Below are 19,279 nucleotides of genomic sequence, written 5' to 3'. Positions count from 1 at the left end.
TGACTTGCGAGTATCCATTGGAAGCACCGTTAATATTGCTACATCCAAAACTGTGATAAGATTCTTCAAAAATATACTCCCTCGTCCCGGCTAAGATGGCACATTCCATAATCGGCACGGGATTTTAAGAGTTATTGGGTAAAGTGTTTAATTAAAGAGAGAAAATGTGAGTATAAGTATTAAAATAGAGAGAGAAAGAAAGATGAATATTTTGATATGAGTGAGAAAAAGTGGTTGGATGTAATAATTGGAAAGAGAAAAATTTCAAAAAAGGAAATGTGTCATCTTAGTTGAGACAAACTAAAAAGGAAAACGTGTCATCTTAAGTGGGACGGAGAGAGTACAAATTATACTCCACAAAAGTCTAATTTTAAAATTTTTTGATATGTTTGATCTGAATAAAATTGGTCACCAAATTTTATTCTATATTTCGTACGAATCACGAAAACACAATTAGATATTGTCTCTTGCTATAAGAAATGGATTGGATTACTTGTTGTTGCTGGCGAAGGCCGTCGATAATGTAATGAGATTTGCCTCCGCTACCGATTGTGACTCTCATGAGTTTTACCACTAAGGTTGATTTGTCTTCATGAGTTGGAATCATTGTAAGGGTGTCTCTACCGTCGCCCTTCCCATTCGCCCGTCGCGGACGGGCGACCTGACGGGCGCCATAGTGGGCGGGACGGCCGCCCACGCCCGTCCCTTGTGCCCCTGCGATGGCCTCGCCCCTCCCGTCGACGTCCGACCGGACGTCCAAGGTCGGACGTCCGACATTTTAATTTTTTTTTCTAAAATAAACTCTATAAATAGGGCTCCCCCAACTTCATTTCATTCACACAACTTGTGTTGACAAGTTTCTCTCTCTAAATCTACAAATTTCATTTATACTACAATGGAGTATAATAGAAACTCCCCCACCACGAGCGGAGGGAACACACCCTCGATTCCCATCGGATCGGAGGGAAATTTTGCGGGGATGAATCCCCGGATAGGCGGGGATGGGCGGTATGCCGGCGATGACTCCCCAAATGTTTTACAATATGTACACTTGGATGAGTCGAGATGGGTCAGATGATGCCGGGGGCAGCGGGTTTACCGGCAAATATGTCGGGGTCGGGTGGAACTATGCCAGGGGCAGCGGGTATGGGCGGTATGCCGCAAAATATGGCGTGGGTGGGAGGGATGATGCCCGGGCGGTGGGGATGGGCGGTACGCCGCCGAATTTGTCGGTGGGTGGGTCGATGCAGCACAGGAGCCCGAGGAACCCTAGGGAATATGTCTATCGGCCATATATAGATTTGTTGGCCGATGATTCCCCTACTGCTGTTCCGGAGACTCGGTACGCCGGCATCGAGACTTTCTCCTTTGAGCAGCTGGGAGTGGAATTGGGGCTATCGCCGATCCACGAGACTCCGGTGAGGCGGGGCCTGCCTGCAAGGGCGGCGAGGCAAAGGCAAAGGCCAAGAGAGAGCGGAGGTAGGGGCAAGGGCAAAGTCCCGAGCTCTTCCTCACACACAGGGGCAGAAGATGAGGAGGGTGAGGATAAGACTGAGGGGAGGACGATCTGGACCGTGTGGGAAAATGCCGCGCTTGCGAAGGCATGGATCGGTGTTGTAGAGGATCCCTACGTCGGAGCGAACCAGTATGTTGACCGAATGTGGCATCGCATCAGTGCCGCCTACTGGCGATTTAAAGCTGCCTCCCATTGATGATTATGGCGTCGAGATCGGGGGCGGGGACGTCGGAGGCGGCAGCGGCACGGGCGACGGGGACGAGGACGAGGAGGAGGAGTGAGAGCCGATGGTATTATGTAATTTTATTTTTAAACTATGTTTTTTTTTAAAAAATTATGTAATTTTTTTAATTATGTAATTTTTTTAAATGTAATTTTCGTATTTCCCGTTCGTATTCGTATCGGATTATGTCTTCCGTGAATTTTAATTTTAATTGTGAATTAATTTAATTGTGGGAAGGGCTAGTGCAGTGGGAAGGGCTAGTGATGTGGCAGTGGAATGGGAAGAGCTAGTGCTGACGTGGCATGCAGTTTTTATTGAAAGGGCTAGTGGAGGGGCGAGTGGGAGGGGCGCCACCGGAGTTACCCTAATATTCGTTCCTAGTTATTTTTTTTAAGTTATTTTTTTTAAGTTGCTGAATCTTCTAACATCTTTTTTAGTTTTTTAAAGTTTTAGGTATGTCTTGTGTGTGGCTGATTTGCTGCCTAATTACGTTATGAGAAAATTATTGAAACAATTATGATTTAAATATGAGTTTACATAATTGCAACAGGCTATGGTACCATATTGAATCGTACATTTGAAATGCGGTCATGCAGCTTAGATAGATCTCTCATTAGGTCGTTGAAGATGTCGAGCCCTGGTCTTCAAATTGGATCTAGGTGTTCTTTTTCTTCTATGCGGGGTTTGTATATATTTGCATCTTTGCCCGATAAAATTGGTTTAATTCGCTTCATTATATGCTATCTTGGATAAAGTTGACTCATTGCTCGGGTCACCTCTCGTTCTGTTTTATGGTCTCATTTTCTCTTCTAATCATCACTCTTTGTTTTGTGGCAAATGTTATCTAGTACTTGACTTGTTCGAGTCTCTATTTTAGGGTGCACATTGTATCGATTCTAAACTTTGCCTTTTTCGTGGAAGCATTACTATTATTGCTGTTAATACTACATTATCTGTCTAGCCGTCCTTATTGCCCGATGTGTCTCCAAGGCACTACAACCTATCAGTGCTACAATACATTTTATGAATAACTATTGTCGCCATAGAATGAGATGCTATTTGGCAATAACATCTATCCCAAAATAACTAGTGTTAATCTAGTCCTTTTTGTGTCAATTAACCCTAAAGATTTATGTAGAAACATAATTTGACGCAAAAAAATGAGGAGCATATATTTGAACATACTTCATTCTCATCGGAGAATGATTAATACTTTTATTATGGGGGGAGTGTTATATTGCTAACTCAATGCTTAATTGCTAACTACAACTCAATAATAGCCATTAGCAAATTGTAGACCACTCGTTTTTTAAAATCAAGTGGCCTTAAATTAGTTGTAGTTAGCAATTAAATGATGAGTTAGCAATTGATCACTCCCCTTTATTATGGAGTATATAACTTTTTCTGATTATATGATGTAATTTATTTATATTTTGTTATTTCAATTATATAAAATTTAAAAATATAAATGAAAGTCTTACAGTATTTTTTATTATTCATACATAAATTTAATTAATAAGAAAAAGTACTACACGCTCCATTCCTGAAAATTTGTCACATGTCACGTTTCATCTTTCACCTACATTCCACTAACTCTTTTACATTCACATTTTATTATAAAATTAATATATAAAAATAGGACTCACATGCCACTAACTTTTTCAGCGAAATTTCTATTACATTTATTAAAACTCATGCCGATTCAAATGGTTACGAATATTAGAGAGGAGGAAGTACTAAAAGATAAGACTATGAATAGGGTTGGTGATGATCTGGACGTCAATTAGGAATGCTGGGCTCCACCCGCACCAATCCTCCAATCACCAACACCCTCAACTTCGAACTACGCCTTCCACTCTAATTGCCGATAACTTGATCCCACCGAACCGTAGAGAAACCCGCCTTCAACAAATTCCACTTTGAAAAAAAAATATTAATGAAAAAATACGACGATCCATAAATTCCTTTTCACACACAGAGAGAGACGCTCTCTGCTCTGTTTTTTGGGCCCCAAAATTTTGTCGACGAAAACCTAAAATCATCGGAGAGCGATCTCGATGGCAGAAACCCCAGCCGATCAGTCCCCGGCCCGATCCCAGCCCGAAGCCCGCCCCGGATCGGGCAATCAGTACTGGTGCTACCACTGCGACAAGCGCGTTGCCGTCGAAACCCTCGGGGATCTGCCCGACGTCGTCTGCTGCGACTGTAAAAACGGATTCGTCGAGCTAATTGCCGCCGCAGCCGTCCCCTCCGCCGCCGCCGCGGTGCCGGATCCTTTGGAGGATCCGAATTTCGGGAGCCAGTTCATCCAGGTGCTCCGCTTAATCGCCCAGGCGGCAAGGGAGGAGGACGCGCCGCCTCCGCTGCCTTCCGATCCGTCCAGCAACGATTACCTCCAAATCGAGCTGGACGAGTGGGACAACGACGATGAGGAGGAGGAGGAAGAGGACTACGAGGATGAGCACTCTGTGGAAGTCGTCCGCGAAGAGGAGGATGAGGAGGTGGAGAATCGCGAGCGCGGGGCGGGGAATAACAGATCCGTCGGCAGCGGCGATGAGGATGAGGAAGGGATTGAAGTGGTTGCACGCGAGGACGACAACGACAACGAGGACGAAATGGTTGAGATGATGCGCCGGCGCCGCGATGTGCTCCGGCTCCGATTGAGGGATTTCGCCTCTCGCGCCGCCAGCAGGCGCAACCGTATTCTCGATTGGGCGGATGTGCTGATGGGGCTGGAGGACCACTCGATCGAGCTGACGCTGCAGGTTCCAGATTCGGATACCTACGTCGGGAATCCGGGGGATTACGTCGACGCCTCTGAATACGAGGCTTTGCTGCAGAACTTAGCCGAGAGTGACAGCGGAGCGCGGCGTGGGGCGCCTCCGGCTGCAAAATCAGTGGTGGAGGGGTTGGAGGGTTTTCGGATTGACAAAGAAGAGAACGTAATTGCCTGTGCTATATGTAAAGATACGGTGAATGTGGGAGAAATTGCGAAGAACTTGCCTTGTGGCCATGGATATCACGGCGACTGTATTGTACCGTGGCTTGGGGCGAGGAATTCGTGTCCTGTTTGTAGGTTTGAGCTGCCAACAGATGATCCAGAGTATGAAGAGGATAGGAAGAAGAGAGTTGTGTCGGCCGGTTTAAGGGTGGCTTCGTCCAGTTCTTCTCCCTCCTCTGCTGCTGCTGCTAGCGGTGGTGATAGTCCTGATTCTGCCTTGGCGTAAATTGTATTGGTATGCCGCTAAATTTATGCACTTGATTTACATTTGTCTTGTTAGTTGTAGCTCTGCATTTGGTGATGGGTTTTATTAGTTTTTCCAATTGGGACATTGGTTATGAACTAAGCTTATCTGTAAATAACAAACTTTCTGGTTGAAAAATTCCCAATAAGTTCCGTATGATACAGCATTTGTCATCATTTCTTGATTGCGCTCATCTGTGTTATTTGTGCTGCTAATTTGAGATAAGACTTAGATGTGCATCCATTGTGATTTACTTCTAAAATCACTACTTTGAATGGCTGTGCTGTCAGTGGAAAGCTATTTAGTTTGCGATACTTTACATTGGGTCAAGGATGTGACGCACTATGCCAAACTTTGGGAGTAGTTCATTATTTATTCACTATGTAGGTTGTATTATATGTTTGGATGCTATATGTTCTATGTACTACCAACCAACATAGGTGATTAGTGATTTAGATACTGTTTTATGGATTGAACTTGCTAGCTGAGTGAATGTAATAACTTTGCCGAACTCGAGATTTTTGTGAAATAAAGTTAATGCAGGTTTTGAGGCTTGCAATGGTCATAAGTGAATCGCAACTTGGGTAGGAGATTGTTGGATTGAGAATTTTCAGATTATAGTAGGAAAGGAAAAGCATGTTATGTTTCTTGACCTGAGTGATATTGGATATTGTTGGAAGTTCTTGTTTCAGTTTTATGTGTCAGAGATAGCAACTGAGTATATCTCCAAAAATAAATAGTTGGGACCTGACAGCTAGAGCTATTTAACATTTGTGAATGTCAGAGTTCTCTGTGGGATCTGAATCTGAAATTTTTTGAAACTAGGATTTTCGAGTAGAGGCTGAAATTGAGACTCTTTAGACATTATATATGTGAACATGGTCTATATATGCCATAAGTTACAGAAGGTCAGAAGGTGTCGTGGCTCAACACTTAAAGAGATCTCTATCTTGGTGTATATGCGACAGTTCAATTTGATCCTTGTTTTCATGAGTTTGCAGCTGCTGATGATGTTTTGTTGACTGGAGGGCACAAATCAGTCTAATATTTGTACATATGTGGTTGTTTATGAATTGATGAAAAGGGAGGGAGATAAATTATGGTGTGTTCTGAAGATAGATGAAACTTCCAATGCAAATCCTTGGAAAGCTTAAGCTTTGTATGTTTTTGATTATGTTTTCTGTTTGCCTATCGTTCTATGTATACACCCTTACTCTATATCTATTTTGCATTTACTATGGTAGTAGTGATTTGCTGGTTATGGTGTTCATCTAAATCTTTGGTGCTGGCATTAAAGCATAAGCAGATTTTAACATTTCTGTGTGGTTTGACATTTTGCTTTTGAAAATGAGTTCTTTTCTGGAGTACATAACACCAGAATCTTGTATGTGGCTGTTGTGTGAATTATGTATGTGGAAGGTGGTTTTCTTTCATTGCTTCTCATCTCAAATGCTAGCAGCAGGCATGTAATGTCATGCAAGGAACAAGCATATTCGTTTTATGAATGCTGCAATTAACTATGTGCGTGGTTTTGTTACAAGACAAATTTACTCTTTCACTAAATGAAATTGCATGCTATATCTTGTTGGGAATAAAAAATATTCTGTAGTACTCCATCTGTCATCTGTCCTAAGTTAATCGCATTCGTTTTTGGGATGTTCTTGGGATTCAAAGAGGAAAAAATCATTCTATGATGAAAATAGAATAACCACCCCTTTATTTATCTTATGTACATAGCAGGTATACAATCCACTATAAAAAACATTTTATCAATCTAGAATAGAAGGGTGAGGGAAGGGGTTTGTTGTTGAGAACTCTAAAGCCGGAAAGAATTTTGAGAATTTGTAAGGTATGGAATCGTAGTCTATATAGCATTATGATAGAAAGGTATCTATTAACCCTAGTCTAAAAAACCTAGACCTATCAATATTCTTTATTAGATGATGAGATGAGTATTCGAACATTAGAACACACACCTGGTGCAATGTAACCGTAGGAGCCGGCAACCATGGACATACACTCAGAGGCGCCAGCGTCGCGCCAAAACTTGGCTAGACCAAAATCAGCGACATGAGCCTCAAAATCAGCATCAAGCAAGATGTTGTTGGACTTAACATCCCGATGAATGATTGAGGGCGAGCAATCGTGGTGCAGATAGCTGAGCCCTCGAGCGGCATCGAGTGCAATCTTGCACCTAAGATCCCACTGCAGATGAGCCCCCTTGGACCCATGGAGCATATCACCTAAGCTCCCATTCGGCATATACTCATACAACAAAAGATTTGTATCCTCATTCGACACGTATCCGAGGAGCCGCACGATGTTCCGGTGGCGGATCCTCCCCAGCGTCCGTATCTCCGCCCTGAAGCCACGATCGCTTCCACGCCCAACCACCCTCTTCACCGCAATATCCGTGCCATCAGGCATGGATCCACGGTACACAACACCGCCCCCGCCTTTTCCGACCACGTTCTCTTCCTTGAGGCAATCCACCACGTCTTCGGCTCTCATCATATCCACCTTTTGAAACGTGGTGAGTTTCCATCTCCGTCCCTTGTTCGCCTTCATTCTCCTCACCACCATCCAGATCGCCGATAGCGCGAACAAAGCCACTAACACCGCCGCCACTGCGATCAACAGAGTTAACCGCAGTGGTGGCGGTGCACGAGCTGCAGCAGCGCAACTTGCGTTGCTGCTGCAGAGGTGCGGATTCCCAGCAAAGCAACGGTCGTCCATGTCTTTCAACAACCCGGCCGTCGGCCTTCGCCCCGAGAAATCATTGTAAGACAAATCCAACAATGTCAAGCTTTTCATTAGCCCAATCTCACTCGGAATTGAACCAACCAACCTGTTCCTCGACAGATTCATCACATTTAAATTCTGAAGGACAGAGATGGCCAAAGGAATCTCACCGTCAATCTCGTTTCGACTCACGTCGAGGAACGTCAAACGGGAGCAACGGGCGACAGAGGCCGGAATCTTCCCCGTCAAATGGTTGCCGCTCAAGTTCAGCACCGATAACTTCTTCATATCAGAAATGGTCGCCGGAATGTCACCGGAGAATCTATTGGAATCTAATGATAGAATCTCGAGATTCCTCAAACCCCCAATTCCTTGTGAAATGTTCCCAGATAACCAATTGCCGGACAGTGCAAGAGTGCCGAGATTCGGAGCAGAGATTCTTGCCGGAAGCTGACCTGTCAGGTAATTACCACTCAACTCCAGCATGTCGAGCTCCGGCAAAGCGAAAAATCCCGCCGGAATCGTTCCGTTGAAGAAATTATTCCGGATTCGAACTCGGGCTAACGACCTGCATTCGCCGAGTTCCTCCGGAATCGGTCCGTAGAAATAGTTATCCATCAGAATCAAAGTCTTCAGCCTACCGCCTCTGCATAAATTCCTCGGGATTTTTCCGGTGAGATGATTGTTCTTGACGTCCACAAGCACCAGCCTCCCATTGCTGCCGAGATTCTCCGGCAGCTCAAGCGTGAAATTATTGCTCCAAATCTGCAAAACTTCGAGATTCGGCAGATCGCCGATGAAGCTAGGAAACGGCCCCTCAAATTTGTTCCCGAACAAATTAATCAATGTTAGTTTCTTTAAACCATCGAACCTCGCCGGAATCCTGCCGGAGAGGTTGTTGATCGATAAATCCAACGACATGAGGCTAACCAACCCGGAGAGCTCCGCCGGAATTTCGCCGGTGAGATTATTCACCTGAAGAAACAAGCTGTGCAGCCGTGTAAGCGACCCGAGGCTCGCCGGAATCCCGCCGCTGAGGTTGCATTTCCCTAAATCGAGCAGCTCCAGCGTCGAAATCAACCCGAATTCCGGCGGAATTCCGCCGGAATACGTGTTGTAGTATCCGAGAGAAAGTTCTAGAAGATTCGGAATCTCGGATAGACCAGGTGGAATCATCCCGGTGAGGCTGTTTCCTTGCAAGGACAAATGCGTGAGGCTCTTGAAGCCGGAGTAGACCGCCGGAATTTCGCCGGAGAAGTAGTTTCCGGCGAGATTCAGCACTCTTAATTTCTTCAATCGCACGAATCCGACCGGTATTTCACCGGAGAAACTATTATCGTACACGTCGAACACCTCAAGTTCCGTCAGTTTCGCCACCATCTCGTCGGGAATTCCGCTGCTGAAGGCGTTGGAGCTGAGATTGACCCGCTTCAACGACGAAAGCATGCCGAATTCCCTCGGCAGAGCGCCGGTGACATTGGCGGCGGTGAGTGTGAGATTCACGAGCCCCCGCAATAGCCCGATCTCCGGCGGAAGATCGCCGAAGAGGGGAGTGTTTGTGATTTCCAGAGAAATCACGCGGGCGTCGGCGCCGCATGTTACGCCGCTGAATGAGCAGTGGGCTGCCGGAGAAGAAGGAGAAGGAGCAGCCCAGTCGTGGAGGCCCGAGCCCGAGGGCCCTACGAGGGATGATTTGAGCATTAGTAAGATTTCGAGATCTGATAATGGATGAGGATATACAGGTTGGGATAAAATGAAGAAGAAGAAGATGGAAACAAGACTACACTTTCTTCTTTCCATTTTTCTTTTGTGTAGCAGACGAGATTCTGCTGTCTGTGTATGGCTGTAACAATCTTTACTTTATTTAGAGCAGGTTCATGACAAAAATACCAGTTTTGTCAAATTATGATTTGGCACATTTATTTAACTATTCAAATAGTAAAAACTAAACATGATTTTGGATTTGCAATTATTAAACTACTACTTAAAAATGTGGTAGTTTACTTGTAATATGTTTTATGTTAAGAATGGTCGACTACCACGTTAATGCTGCTCCCTTCGTCCCTGATTAATTGTTACTCTTTGATCGTGCACACATTTTTAAGAAGAGTGAATTACATAAATGGTACCTGATCTTTCACTTTCACACGAAAACGGTACCTGATCTTTATTTTATATCGTTTATGGTACCTCGTCACTAAAATACCCCCTTTCCAATTCAGAATGACATCCATGTCCCATAGGGTAGGTTTGTAATTCCAATTGATGTCATTATTATTGTGGCAGATTGCCTCACTACTATATTTGGATTTTAGCACCAAGTTATATCAAACTTTTTTTTTCCCTTTCTTATATATATTTTACTCAACTCACCTTTTGTCTATTTCTTCTCTCATTTCCTTCTTTCTTCTTTGTTTCTTCAATGTCTAGGTTGTCAAGTACTTAGGAAAGTTACTCGGGTGAAGGAAGAAACGGGTGTCGTTGGCTTAGAGTTGAGTACGAAAATTGTTGGTGTCGCCAAAGAGCAAGTCTCAAAATAGTGGCTGACGCACGACGAGAATCTTACGGTATGTTGTACTTCGTTTGCGAGAAGAAAGGTAAGGTTGGGGGTTGTCATTTTTTTCGATGGTGTTATCCAAAGTCGATGGACAAGGATTCTGTTGGGCAGATTCGTCGAGAAGACGTTGACGAAGTTGAATCACAAAGTTGTGAAGATCGAAAGTGTGGTCGGACAGTGGGAGCTGGATGTAAAGGGAAAGAATTTTTTCTTGTATGTGTTGCTTGTTGTTCTTTAGTTGTTGCAATTGCTGCTATGGTTATTAGTTTGGTAAATTAGATCCGTCTATTGGAAGCTTAGTGTAATACAATTATGTTCAGTTGATTTGGGGAAGACAACTACATTTGTTATTATTTTGGTACTACATTTGTTATTATTTTGGTAGTAATGGTGTTAATTAAATGCGAATAACATTTAGTACTATTGGTTTTGGTACTGCAGTTGTTATTATTTTGGCACTACATTTGTTATTATTTTGGTAATAGTAAACTACGACTAATTATTTTGATACTACATTGTTATTATTTTCGTATAATGGTGATAATAAAATGTCTATTGGTGTGTTAATATTTTGGTACTACATTTGTTATTATTTTATTACTGATGGTGATAATAAAATGTGAATTATATTTGGTACTATTGGCGATAATAAAACGTAAATTAAATTTCGACACCCTAAAATGATTGCGAAAAGTAAGACATATCAAACATGAAAGCCAAAAATATCTATGCAAAGTTCATAACCATAAACTGTAGATTGTTATGCTTACAACAAACGAAAGTTGGATCATAGATTCACTATAAACCTGACAAAAATCATCACCAGTTTGCCATCCCCATGGGGATACCATGTCCAAAAAATCAAAAACCACCTGAAATGCTAGGCTTCAATCGAAGTCCGTAAAGTTCAAAGTTCATGACAAAACAAGGCAGACTGCACGTGATTTTCACAAAATGAAACACAACACCACAACAAAATCCCACAATGACACCCACAAGTTTAAATCGACCGCATCACCCCGTGATCGGGGTTGCCCGTAAGTTCTTCGACCCCTTTACGATTTTGGGCCCGGCCCAACAAGCAAAATTATGGTAACTTAGTGGCATTCCCTGTTTTTTTGTAGCATAAAAAGATTTATAAAATTTAAAATGTATGGTTTTTCTTTCATTTAAAATTTGGGAAAAAAAGGGGAATGGAATGTGAGAATATCAAAAATGATGTGGCAGGGGTTAAAAGGGTTTAGGGAGTGTAATTTCCCCAAAACTTGTTTGGATTTCACTTATTTAAAAGAGGATAGAAAGCATACTTATTTCAAATTTAAATTAAATTACTCAAAGATGTATCTTTATGGTAACTTAGGCTCATGATTTTGTTCTCTTAATTTTTGGGGGGCCCATTTCCTTTTTTTAGGGGGGCCCAACTCGAAACCAACTTGATGTCTAGGCCAATTTTCCACCCCGTTGATGGGATCAAGACATCTCGTAGAGGGCCATGCGGACCCGGGAGTAATCGGCCATTTAATGGGATAATCCGTCTTAAAATGGAGGGCCTTGCACACATGGGATACCTCGAGTTGCCAAACCTCCGTGCTTTTCTTTGTTTGCAAATTCACCACAACCCACCATAAGGGCCGGGGTTGGTATTCATGCTCAAATTCCCAACGATCTCCCAGGTCGCCTAGCTTTATCAATAATCCCGATCCGGGGAATTTAAAAAACATAGTTCTTCCCCCGACCTTTGATGAGGCCCATTCGTTTCGAACTCCTCCACATTTTTTTGGCTTCTCTCAGCAGAACAATTTTTTGTTAAACGCTCACACATGTTGTTGAGTACCGACGTGTCACGATTAAAATCTTGAAATGTGAATATATAAAGGAATACCTTTCGCTTGGGGAGTAGGTTACCCCTTTTATCAAAAGAGTGTGCTCGGAAGAAGGCCTTAATCCCTTTCTCCTTTGGGGGGATCTATCGATCGGGGGTGCTTGTGTTGAACACTTGATTGCAGTGGAAGGGAGGTAGAGTGAGAGTGGTAGATGAAACGGTGGAGGTTTTAAGTGAGAGAGTGAGAAAGTGAGATGAAGTGGCATGGTGGAAGGATGTTTAGTGAAAATGAAATTGTTGACGTGTCAACCATCCATTGAAGTAAAACATAAGACAAAAATAATGTTACTGTGCATGAGATCAAATCATCAAAAATTCGCTCCTAACACTTTGCATCAAATCTTCAGAAATTCGCTCCTGACACCCTGAATATCTGCAAAAATCAGACATTTTTTATTTCCAAAATTATCCCCATCTACCTAATTTGTCCTTACGGGGTAATTTGGGGCGAAATTTATGCTAGGTACCGAAATTGTGATTAATAGATACCATAAACGATATAAAATAAAGATCAGGTACCGTTTTCGTGCGAAAGTGAAAGATTAGGTACCATTTATGTAATTCACTCTTTTAAGAAATATAAAGAAAAGTTAGTTGAAAAGGTTAGTGGAATGTGAGACCCATTTTTTTATATTGGTTTTATAATAAAATGTGAGTGAAGAGAGTTAGTGGAATGTGAGACATACTTATCATTTATGATAAAAATGAAGCGCGACAATTATTAAGGAACGGACCAAAATGGAAAAGAGTGATAATTAATCGGAGACGGAGGGAGTATAATATTGTCCGTTTTGGGTCAAAGCTGCAGAGAGTTGTTTTTGGGACACTTCTAATAAGCCTCAAACTAATTGGGATTGGACATGAATTATATATATCTTTCAACTTCTCTCACTCATCCAATGTGGGATGAGTTTGTATCCAACAAACCTCCCCTCAAACCGAGACCACATCGGGAACGCAGTCATCCAGGGCCCGACTCTAACTCGAGTCTCTCTGGGCCCGATCCTAACCGGGGATCATCCGGGCCTGACCCAAAGCCACCTTAGCTCTGATACCACTTGTTAGAATCGACGACTGCAACATTAGTTTGATATTGTCCGCTTTAGGTCAAGCCGCATATTCAAGCAAACGATATTTGTTTTTTTAATGAATTGACGATATCGGTTACATTACTCAAATTTTAAAATCAGATGAAAAAAGTATAAATTTGGATCTGTTAGCAATTACTCTCCCTTTGTACCATGTTAATAGATGCTTTTCATTTTCTGCAATTGTTTTAGAAAAAATAGTTATAAATAATTAAATGAAGAAAAAATAAAATAAAGAAATACATAAGGGAGTATCTAATGGAAAAAATTCTAATTATCTGATGAAAGATATTGTTGATATTTTTACTCAACATTTTATGTCCCAAAAATTTTAATATTAGTTAGGAAAACTATAAATTTAGTAAAGATGGATGGTTTTTTTTTGTGCCAATTTAGCCTTTTATTTAAACACTGGTTTCGCTTGTCTTGGTGTGAGGATGATGAGGCGAGTGGTTATTGGATTGCTGTCAATGAAACGGGTCGGTTGTGTCGTGACGTACCCTTACTGACTCTAATTTGGACGATAATCAAAAGTCAACTTTCATTTTTGTTTGTGTCAATCTTCATATCTTCTTGCTCAACATATTATTTATGATTTCATTATTACTTCTTGTCTCTTCTCATAGATTTGGAGCAATTCCTGCATGTGAATGCTCAAGTATGGGTTTGGTTGTATCCTCACTCTTAAATTTCAAAGTATTTTTTTACCGAGCACCAAATTAGTCAGTAAATAGACAAAAGTGCTCGTCAAAGATAACATATACCGAGCACAAAAAATGCTTTGTACAAGCCTAGCTCAAAAGTTACCAAGCACGAACTGAGTAGAAGCTCACAAACATACCGAGTATTGTCGGTGCTTAGTTATAAATAACACGACCATACCAAGACCGGCAAATTTCCGAGCATGGAATTATTTCCAAATTACTAAAAGAATATTTAAATAAAATTGAAAACAATTCAGATCACCCAAATGCTTAGAAAATTCTAAAAAATACATTTAAACTAAACTAAGCGTAATTTTGAATTTTTTTACAAAACATCTAAATGCCATTGTGCTATTAAAAAAAATTCCGACCATACAAGTGCTCGGGAAAATTTTAAAAAAATATACAATTAAAAACAACTCCAAGCACCCTCAGAAAAGTCTAAAAAAAATATTTAAATAAAATTAAAATTAATTCTGAAATTTATGAAAAATTATTTATATTAAAGTTTGGTCTTCATCTTCATGTGCCTATTATTTATGATTTCATTACTACACCTTGTCTCTTCTAATTAAATAGGAGCAATTCCTGCATATGAACAGTCAAGGGGTGGGATTTGGTTGTATTCTTCATTCTTAAATTTCTTATCTTTACCAATTTTACCAGCTGGAATTTTTATACGATTGTGAAACATTTTATAAAGCAATAAGGATTACATTTGTCCATTACTGGGATTTAATTGTATAAAAGGTTGGTAGATGGTTATCTTAGCTTTTTGATAATGTTGATTCAAATTCTGTAAAAAAACATTGCCAAAATAATCATGAAACTTATTTCAAATTTTGATATGTTCCACTGCTTTTAAAATTGTCAGAAAAATAATAAATTTTAGATTTATTCTAAATTATTCTATGGTGAAAATTTTTGGCCACTCTGTTAGTATAGCATGTTCGGTAGAATATATAACTCATCTAGGGATGAAATTCTATAAACAAAAATGTCATTTTTGCTCATAGAATTCCATCTCTAGATGAATTATCTACTCGTTTAGCACTTACTATTTTATTTATATTTCTCACTAGACCACTCTGTTTTCTTGAAGAATAGGCAAGATTATTTAATTCACCATCTTCGACATTCGCATATGATTATATAATACTCCCTCCGTCCCGGAGTATTAGACTCACTTCTTTTGGGCACATGATTTAAGGAATTGATATTTAAATAGTTGAAGTGGAGAGAGTAAAGTATGAGAGAGGGAAAAAGTAGGGGAGAGATGAGAGAAAAAAATAGATGGAGAATAAAATAAGATAGATGCTTTTTGCTAAAAAAGGAAATAAGTCTAATATGTTGGGACATCCCAAAAAGGAAAGTTGGTCTAATACCTTGGGACAGAGGGAGTATACAATTTCAAAAAAACTCACCATAAGATAACTATAAATAAATCATAATAGTAACTTCTTAGTTTTTGTGGCAGATTTCAAAATCGTGGGACATACCAATATTGTTGAAGAAGCTTTATCATTAAGAGTATGGAAAGGAAGTTTTAATCCCTGGATTGACTAGTTAACTGGAGTGGAGTAACTGCTAACTCAATTCTCAAACACGATTTTGTCATGATTAAGGGAAGACATTTTAATAGTTAAGAGTATGGAATGAAAGTTTTAATCCCAAGATTGACTAGTTATATGTGACGACATGTCTAACAAAAAGAGGAAAAAGTTGCATAGACTTCTGTGACATAACAGATCAGAAGATGGTCCAACGTTAATCCCTATGCACCAATCAATCTATTGCGTCATGCATTCAATGTTGACTATTTTATTGTACGTGTAATAATGATATGTGTCTTATTTTTGTTAGAAGATGATAAATATTAAATAGGGATTGCAAAAAATTAGTGAAACGGATCCATCCATTAAACCAGTATATACTTCTTCCGTCCCAAAAAGAAAATATGCACTTTGAGTTCGACATGGATTTTAATATGAAATTGATAAAATAAGAGAAAGGTAGTGAGAAAAAAGTAATTAAAGTATTGTTAGTGGAGAATGAGTCTCATCTCATTAGAGAATGAAGACTTTCCAAAATTCGAAAGTGCATATTCTTATGAGACGAACTAAAAATAAAAGAGTGCATATTTTTATGGATCGAAGAGAGTATAATATTAGCCATATCATATATAATTGGAATTTGATACCCACATCTATACATCTTCTCATGCAACCAACCTATCACATAAATAAACAATAAAGTGAGTATGTTAATGACACATTTTTCTCAAACTCCTATTATTGAAAATAATAAACAAATATCATGTCAATATATTATACACCATGTCTTAGACTACATTTCCTAATGGTGTAGGATAAATCTATAGAACTTAGATCAGCAACCTAATTCACATCTCCATATTTATCTAAACTAGAAGAAAAACTATTGCAGCATAAACAATATCTATGACCTCATTCAAACCAATTCCATCAATTCATACTTACTCGGATCATCAACTATCAAGCAAAACAGCCAAGAGCATCTATGTCGCGGTTCGCCACTGCATCTCAACCTGAATCCGGCCATTCCTTGAGTCGATAAGGTGGTACCTCTCGTTGATCCTCTTGTTGCTGACGACGTCTGCTAGGTTTATATCCGCGTATCCAAGTGTTTCCTGTTGATCATGTAAGAAAAAACACCTCAGCAGATGAAAAGCATCTCAACAAAAGCACTTGGAACGTCGAGAACCATTACCTTGGGGTATCGAAAGCCTCCCATTCTCTTCGAAGAGCTGGTTACTTCAATATGGATTCTTTCGTTGCTAGGCGGCTCTTCCAGTACGAACTGAAACTCCTCTTCCCACCTCGGATCTCTGTTTTTTCTCAGTCTCTACCACATTTAGAAATAGAAACACATCATGAAACTGCATATTCGAGGAGAGCTTAACAGATCATACTAACATGGTACCTTAGTTTTTCTCATCTCCCCACGAAAGTGTAGGCGTGCGGACGGATTGTTATGGTTCTTGCCTTCCAAATCCTCAGCTTCGTGCACGATAACAACAAGCACGCCACCACCCTCGGGAGTTCCCTGAGGAGCCTTCTCGACTTCGCCTATAGCAATATTGCAGCTAGCCAGTTCCTGTTCACCAAAAGGTTTGTAATTGACCTCGACTACAAGATGTCCCCGCGCCTTCTCATTCTGAGGGTCGTCCGGATTGAGATTCTTAAGCACGTCGAGAGTTACGAGCTTTGGCTCCTCAGGAGTTAGGTCCTTCAAGTGAACTACATTCAACCCCATCTTTTCATGCGATCCAACCTAAAGACGAGTGCAAGTAATCACACGTGTCGTGTCAAATCACAACGAAGAACAGAAGCAAACGAGCAAGACACACCTTTTCCCAGTCGTACAACGTGATCACCAAGTCTTGAGCTTGAGGGTCCTTGACAACGAGGCTGAACTCCTCGTTCCATTCGGGGTTCAAGTTGTTCTTCTTCACAGATGTCTGCTTCGACTGCATCTTGTCATCGTGTAGAGCTAACTTCACGTACGGATCAGCAGAGCCTAAGAGATCCTTCTTCTTAAGATTCATTGCTCGGATAACGTTCACGTGCACCATACCAACTGGCCTCTGCATTGCTCTGTCAATTCACACATCATAAATCCATGAATTAGGCAATAATAACATGTGATTAATTTCGAAATATAGGTAGAAAACAACATTGAAACTTACTTCATTGGATCCATTATTTGAACTTCAAGCCTCTTAGGCCATAAATACATGTTTGCAACTTGATCTTTGATGATTTCCTAAACAAGCATAATAAAACACTGTGTCACAAAAATCGACAGATCGCCTTAACATCAACTTCAGAAAATCGACAAATCGCCTTAACTAACATCTATACCTGCACCATTCTATACGCACCGGGGATGGACATTGCATCAGCACCGAAAAGCTTCACTCCAAAGTCGACATGAGGCTAGTAAACGATAAAACATAGCCGAACATCTGATCTTGTTACCTTTAGGAATCTAAATTTTCACTAATTAAACAAACTGATAAGCCCATACCTTCTCCATCAGAGAAACGAATATATTCGCGAAGCAAGGAAAGGTTGGGACTAGAGGCTTCATGGTGATGCGCGGAGAAGCAAAAACTTGAAAGTCGATAACCTAAAACACCCCATAAAGACAGGACAAATCACTTATGGATGGATATCAAACATATCAGTGAGAGGAATGACACAAAGGAACGATACCTGCGCAGTGGCTTTCAGCCCGAACGCCTTGACAGCAACGAGTATGTTAGGCGTACCTGCCCACTTCAAGCCTAGCTCCATCATCAGTTCCTTTTCCTCAGTGGTGTACACCTTCATTCCTGTGGATAAACTTCAAGTTTAAAACGACGAAGCAGCAAAAGAAATCCACGGCCTGACCTTGAAAAGTCGGAGGCAGGCCACCCAAAGTAAGCTGTTCGAATTCCACACTGTCGATTTTGTACTGAGGAATTTGCTCAGCTATGATAGGCTCCGCGATTTGCTTAACTGTCTTGCATATGGCCTGAGAGCTTCGTCGTGTCATCATTGTAATCGGATTGCAAATTAAGAGATGCAATGAACCAAACATACCTTATCTAAATAAGGCCACATACACTCAATGAATTTGTTCAACCAATCTAGCTGCAGCAGATGCCTTTATATGAGGCTATGAATAGAAATCTCTACAAATTTGACAGAGAAATGGAGCTCACTCTGTCATAGTCTGGATTTTTAATCCAAAGTGGTATTTCTGGAAGCAGAGTTTGGAGAAACTCGGATGATTGCTCGACTAATGGACGGACTTGGGGATCCTGTAGATTAACGCGCATACGATTGAGCATTCGAAGGATTACATATCAACACAATCTCAACACAATGTCGATCAATCCACGAGTAAACCCTCCCTAAACAACTGATCAGTTCCCCAAAACATAACTCTAAGAAATCAAGAATCAACAATGGGGTAGAATCCTAAAATAATTCAATCAAATCACCACCATGCACATTGCAATGCAAATTCACATTTCAGAAAGAAATCAAATCAAATTAACCACAACAAAAATGATATTAATCCTAAAGCAGAAAGGGGTTGAAAGCTGAGATTTCACCTTAACATCATTTGGTAGAACATAGATTAACAAGAAATATCCAGCCACAAGCCCAGCTGAAAAACCCATCCCAAAACCAATCATTCCCATTATTGTGCTCACAACACCCATATCTCTAATTTAATTTATATAAGCAAAAATCTCTCAACAATTATTGATCAACAAATTCAAGAACCAAT

The 19,279-nt window shown here is 40.7% G+C and overlaps 3 protein-coding genes across 9 annotated transcripts; 1 reads left to right on the top strand and 2 right to left on the bottom strand.

Annotated features, from left to right (window-relative positions):
* Positions 1 to 3,682: 3,682 nt before the first annotated feature.
* On the top strand, positions 3,683 to 10,667 carry LOC125220156 (E3 ubiquitin-protein ligase CIP8). 7 transcript variants are annotated; one of them, XR_007176325.1, is made up of 3 exons: positions 3,683 to 4,975; positions 10,157 to 10,293; positions 10,395 to 10,667. XR_007176325.1 is itself a non-coding variant. In XM_048122303.1 (2 exons), the coding sequence occupies exon 1, from the start codon at positions 3,797 to 3,799 to the stop codon at positions 4,964 to 4,966; it is 1,170 nt and encodes a 389-aa protein (XP_047978260.1). In that variant the 5' UTR covers positions 3,683 to 3,796; the 3' UTR covers positions 4,967 to 4,975; positions 10,157 to 10,667. The 7 variants fall into 7 exon arrangements, 5 of the variants coding, with proteins under 5 accessions (XP_047978260.1, XP_047978259.1, XP_047978261.1 ...); XR_007176324.1 differs by having other exon boundaries at positions 10,157 to 10,323; XM_048122303.1 differs by having other exon boundaries at positions 10,157 to 10,667.
* Positions 6,908 to 9,526, bottom strand: LOC125220738 (receptor protein kinase CLAVATA1). The gene has a single exon (XM_048122885.1). The coding sequence runs from the start codon at positions 9,524 to 9,526 to the stop codon at positions 6,908 to 6,910; it is 2,619 nt and encodes an 872-aa protein (XP_047978842.1).
* Positions 10,668 to 16,237: 5,570 nt separating the features above from the next.
* Positions 16,238 to 19,227, bottom strand: LOC125224084 (synaptotagmin-2-like). The gene is made up of 12 exons (XM_048127434.1): positions 19,101 to 19,227; positions 18,705 to 18,803; positions 18,583 to 18,633; positions 18,391 to 18,514; positions 18,214 to 18,332; positions 18,026 to 18,127; positions 17,860 to 17,934; positions 17,685 to 17,761; positions 17,346 to 17,592; positions 16,919 to 17,269; positions 16,706 to 16,840; positions 16,238 to 16,625 (listed from the first exon to the last, which is right to left on the bottom strand). Exons 1-12 carry the CDS (start codon positions 19,209 to 19,211, stop codon positions 16,494 to 16,496), a joined length of 1,623 nt encoding a protein of 540 aa, XP_047983391.1. The 5' UTR covers positions 19,212 to 19,227; the 3' UTR covers positions 16,238 to 16,493.
* Positions 19,228 to 19,279: the final 52 nt, after the last annotated feature.

The sequence above is a fragment of the Salvia hispanica genome, chromosome 4 (assembly GCF_023119035.1).
Source record: "Salvia hispanica cultivar TCC Black 2014 chromosome 4, UniMelb_Shisp_WGS_1.0, whole genome shotgun sequence".
Lineage (NCBI taxonomy): Eukaryota > Viridiplantae > Streptophyta > Magnoliopsida > Lamiales > Lamiaceae > Salvia > Salvia hispanica.
Note: the sequence above shows the minus strand (reverse complement) of the source record. Positions and strands in the feature narration are given on the sequence as shown.

What these genes read in the sequence shown, in the direction of transcription:
- LOC125220156 (XM_048122303.1), top strand. Translation starts at nt 3,797, where the DNA reads ATGGCAGAAACCCCAGCCGATCAGTCCCCGGCCCGATCCCAGCCCGAA.
- LOC125220738 (XM_048122885.1), bottom strand. Translation starts at nt 9,526, where the DNA reads ATGGAAAGAAGAAAGTGTAGTCTTGTTTCCATCTTCTTCTTCTTCATT.
- LOC125224084 (XM_048127434.1), bottom strand. Translation starts at nt 19,211, where the DNA reads ATGGGTGTTGTGAGCACAATAATGGGAATGATTGGTTTTGGGATGGGT. An exon ending in AAAATCCAGACTATGACAGA is followed by an intron (nt 18,634 to 18,704) that starts GTGAGCTCCATT and finishes CATCTGCTGCAG; the next exon opens with CTAGATTGGTTGAACAAATT. An exon ending in GTGCGTATAGAATGGTGCAG is followed by an intron (nt 17,762 to 17,859) that starts GTATAGATGTTA and finishes ATGCTTGTTTAG; the next exon opens with GAAATCATCAAAGATCAAGT.